A 4,824-nucleotide genomic window follows, 5' to 3' on the forward strand; every position below is an offset into this window, starting at 1 on the left:
ACTTACGCCGTCCCCTTGTCATTTTTCTGTATCTTACGGAAGGAGCCGTGTCCCGCCCAGTGCGCGGCGCGACCAGGTTTTCAGGACGTCCATAGTTGCTCTCGTAACATTCCAATTGTACTGGGGCCGTAGTTTAGAGTGTATTGTGTACCCATATGGGCGCCGGGGGGGGGGCCGGGGCTCCCCCCCGTAGACCGGATCTAACTAATACATCTTATCCCGTTATCCTGACGGGGGGGGGTGTCGCAACTGCATAAGGTCATGTGAGCGCCGGGACACACCAAACATTTTCAACTGGTAGGAAATTTTGAATTTTGCCAGGATGGCAACGGAGCCTACTCTTTTCGATTTAGGACCACCAAGGGATCTTTAACGTACGTAACTTGCACGTGGGAGATCCGCGATTTTTCCCCCTTGTCCGAGAAGGCTAGGTGTAGATCTTTCCTACCATAAGATCAGGGGTATGGTTGGCCCTGGGGGCAGGGTTGAAACAGCCTACCCCCTTGTAAATAATTTGGATAGTGTTGATATGGGCGTAAAACTTGTGAAATTACTGGTTTTCTGAGTGTTCTAGAGTCTGCTGGGGGTAATGATATACATGGATTTATGGAGCGCATAGAGCTCGTTTATTGAGCGGAAACATGCGCTATACAAATGTTATCTATCTATCTATCTATCTATCTATCTGTCTATCTATCTATCTATCTATCTATCTATCTATCTATCTATCTATCTATCTATCTATTTCATGTACTATGATTATGACTATGATTTTGATGATAACTATTATGGTCATCATCATTATCTTCATTATTATGTTGAAGTTGCCCACCTCCTAATAAATAATTTTGATAGGGCTGGTATGGGCGTTAAACTTATGAAATTACAATTTTACAAAACCTCAAAAGCAAAGCAATTAATAACAAAAAATTCCATTGATATCGAGTATAGATCTGCCTCGTCTGGATCGAATGCTGGCTAAGATAGCCTGTCCTCAGGGCTACCGAGTATGGGAATGCATTATTGTAACAGTACCTGCCTTAGCCATTGTTGGACCTGCGCCAAGGATAAAAGCTCTAACGCCGCTGTTCAAGGCTTCAGTTATTCTCAGGCGCTTTCGAGGAAACCGGCAACTTTATTATGTCGACCGAAATCAGCCAATGTTGAAACTCTGTACGGATTGTCACTGAGACGTGTTAAATTAAAAGATTGTCACTTAGACGAGATTTTTTTTCTGGAAGGACGTAAGTGTTGCATTTTACGATTCTTGTATAAATCATTCGCTTAATATAGGAGACGAAAAGTAATGTTGCACTTTCTCGTGAGGAAACTGCTTTTCCATCGTGGAAAGTACCAGAAGTTGTTGGTTTTTTTCGGGTATTTCATGAGACCTGATCTAATTCATAATTCACTTATGTACCCTAACATCGCATGAGGGTGTGAAAATCATAATATTTAGTCAAAGCTGCTCATGCGACTTTGTCACTTGTCCAAGACAATTACTCTGATTAGTAGGATCTTACACAGCACACTACACAATACAACAGAATATAAACGGTGCAACTTGATGTAATGAACAATGACAGCTTTTCTCCTCCGCAATGGGATCGTCGTGGGCAAGTTTGACTGTATAATTTGTGAAGGTTAGGAAGAACATTGGTAGACCCATGGTATGAAATTGACACAACGCCATAACGCCAGACGCAATTTTACAAGCTCCTTTCGAGGAGACACGTCTAATGTAACTTCCTCTTCCTAAATGACCGCACTCAATAAATACATTATTTGAAGAGTTGAAGAACACTACGTTTGAGATTTGGACAAAGTCAACAGTATTGTAGCCCAGGGTTATATCAACTGTGCTAATGATGCATAGCAGAAAGTGGGTGTTTACGATTGAAGTAAACTGGTGTCTATGGTGTAACGGTTAGGCTTTGCGCTTTTGGCACGCTGGAGACCCGAGCTCGATTCCCGGGTAAGGAAAAGGAGGAGGGGGGGGGGGGGAATCAAGTATCTCGGTCTTCCTGCTGGATTGTTCCCCTCTCAGCCTGGTTTAGCCCTGACAGTCAGCGTCTGAAGCCCGCCTCCTGAATAATCTAAACTGCTTCGGTGGGGGCATAAAAACCCCTACATTTAGAAGGAAAAAAAAGATTATTCAAAAGATTTAAGTAAAGCAGATGGATCGAATACATGTTTCTCCCTTTTTCAGCTGAGACGTTGCACAATGTATCCCTTTCAGTCCGATTTGACCCTATAAACAGGCTTGCCACCTAAACTATCTTTTAAAAATCGATGGGATGCGTGAAACACCTAAATTAACCAAATAAAAACTGAACAACACTTGGGACGAAAAACGCGTTCACTTGCACGTATTTGACAACGACTGTATTTTATCGACTGCACAGTCTCTACTCCCCCATCAACGCAATTTGAATAGATCTACTTAATTAGGAGGTGAGCTGCTTCGATCCTGCCTATGTATTAAAATTAAATTACGCTATGGCCCAAACCCTAGGCAGGAAAACCCAAAACTGTACGGGAGCCTGAAGGATCTGTGGTGAAGATCAGCCTTCGCTCAAAACACCGAGGTGTCCATTTTAAAATGGACGAGAAGAGGAAGAAGACTGGACATAGTCATTGTAATTCGCCCTGTTATATGGTGTTTTTTAATATATATCTCATACCTCGATCAAATTCATCACAGCATTTTGGGGAAAACTTGCAACAGTCAATTTGGTTATGATGGACTTTCAAGCGTTTGACGCGACTGGCTCGAATCCAAATTTGGTTAGTCTTGAACTCAGATAATGGGTGGTTGGCGGGTACCTAGATGTGGTTTGCTCCTTTTTTCCTATCAAACATTTATCGTCCTCATCTTTCTTTCTTCTATTACTTGTATGTTACTATCCACGGTAGTAAAACCTCTAACCCTCGGCACTTACATCACCTAACTGTGTTGCAAGTAAGTGCCGTAACACTCTTACACAAACAAAAACATCCTTAGCTTGTCGGGTGAGTTTCCAGCTTCTCCACCCAGTGGGCTCGGCTCTACCGAAGATGAACGCTCTATTCTTTTTTTTTCGTTGTTGTTGTTTTGTTTTGATTTGTTGTTTTGTGTTTTTTATTGTTTATTTTTGTTGTTGTTGTTTTGTTTTGGGTTTTTTTTCGGGTTTTTTAAAAAGTGCTTTACGGCGCTCGCAACTGCATACGGTCATATGAGCGCGCGAGACACATTAAACTTTATCAGTGGGCAGGAAATTTTTAATTTTGCCTGGGTGGCGGCCAAAGCCTACTTATCGATTCTAGACCACCAATGGATCTTTAACGTACGCAACTTTCACACAGGTCTTCCGAGATTTTTCGCCCTTGTCTGAGAAGGCTAAGTGGTGTAGATCTTTCCTACCATAAGATCATGCTGTGGCTGAAAGATAGCAGTAAGGAGGAGCCAAAGACTAACAATAGAAAGGCTGCAGAAAGAGTCGGGAGCCCAGAGGATGGGGCAAATGGGGTGAGGGGGTGGGGGCAGAAAGTGTAGACGAAAGCAGACGACAGAACATTGTTAGAGAGCAGGAAAAGATGTGAAAGGAGAACATTTTAGAGAAGAAAATTTCCGTCACCATCCAGATTCGAACTCGGGACCTATTGAAAGAGAGGCGAACACCTTATCCTCTAGGCCACGGGAGCCCCCCACACCCTATTCGGAGGTGTTGAAAGTCTCGTCGGGGCCATATACACCAGGCAACAGCTTGCCATAGGAAGCTGAGTTCTACATTATTATGATTGGTGAAAAAGACTCAAAATACATGTAACAAAAGTGAATGCCTGCTACTGTAAGCTGCACAACTGTTATAGTTGGTCTAGATTGCATTTTATTTGTTTGTTTGTTGTTTGTTTTTTGTATGTTTGTTGCTTGTTTTTTATTTTTTTTAATATCTTGAGGTTTTCGGGCTCTTAGGTCAAACCAATTTGGAGATAGCTTTCTTTGTACTTTGTAGAGGTGTATATGATATGTTTATGATGTCCCTGTGCTTACTACAGGCTACAATGTTATTATTGATTCCCTCTACGAATGATATCATTATTATTCTTTCATTGCACTCACTACAGGCTACTATTATCATGTCCACAGAATGGCAGAAAAACAGTCCCAGATTGAATGGGCGGAACGAACGAGAGCCAATCAAGGTTTGGTTTAGATTATTCCGTTGTTTGAGGTTTACATTTCACTACCTTAGAATTACAACATTCCATCTAACATTTTTGGTCGTTTTGTGTTCTTAAGAGCATGAGCTCAGAAACCAAATGTTCTGTCTCCTCTATAAAAATCGGCAGATTATTCGGAGTCGTTATCGAGACATTCAAAGAATTGCAAAAGAGGTGAAGGGCCAATTTAAGGTGTGGCACTCCGTTCCCAAAGAGGACAGAGCCGGTCATTATAGGAATGATATTGAACTTAATTACCCTAAACTTCGAATGATAGTTCGACTCCACTCTAATTTAAACTTAACTCACTGCCGTCAGCGGGCGCATGGCGATCTACAACACATTATGCTCTTTATTCATTGAACTATAATTTGATAAACTGTTGCCTGTTGTATAAAACAGTAATCAAGTTAATAATGATTATTATCATCCAGTGCCAGATCTGCGGCAGACATTAGTGATCGTGTTTCTTCATTCCTTCCTTTGCTCGGATGCTCTTAAAAAAACTACATTTCCCTGATCTTTCCCTGTTACTCATTTGTTTAGGTTTCCTAAGTAGGTGACTCTGGGCCTACCCCTGCCTCGTTCACCTTCAATTTTGCCAGTGAGAGCTAGACGTTC

The 4,824-nt window shown here is 41.8% G+C and overlaps 1 protein-coding gene across 1 annotated transcript in view; it reads left to right on the plus strand.

Annotated features, from left to right (window-relative positions):
- Nucleotides 1-394: 394 nt before the first annotated feature.
- The window catches only part of LOC101846987, a 10,326-nt gene continuing 5,896 nt past the window's right edge, over nt 395-4,824 (plus strand). The window contains exons 1-2 of the mRNA XM_005107545.2: nt 395-1,244; nt 4,130-4,185. Of these exons, the coding sequence (XP_005107602.1) occupies nt 4,131-4,185 (55 nt within the window). The 5' untranslated portion in view covers nt 395-1,244; nt 4,130. The remainder of the gene's footprint in view (nt 1,245-4,129; nt 4,186-4,824) is intronic.

This window comes from Aplysia californica, unplaced genomic scaffold (assembly GCF_000002075.1).
Source record: "Aplysia californica isolate F4 #8 unplaced genomic scaffold, AplCal3.0 scaffold00611, whole genome shotgun sequence".
Classification (NCBI taxonomy): Eukaryota; Metazoa; Mollusca; class Gastropoda; order Aplysiida; family Aplysiidae; genus Aplysia; species Aplysia californica.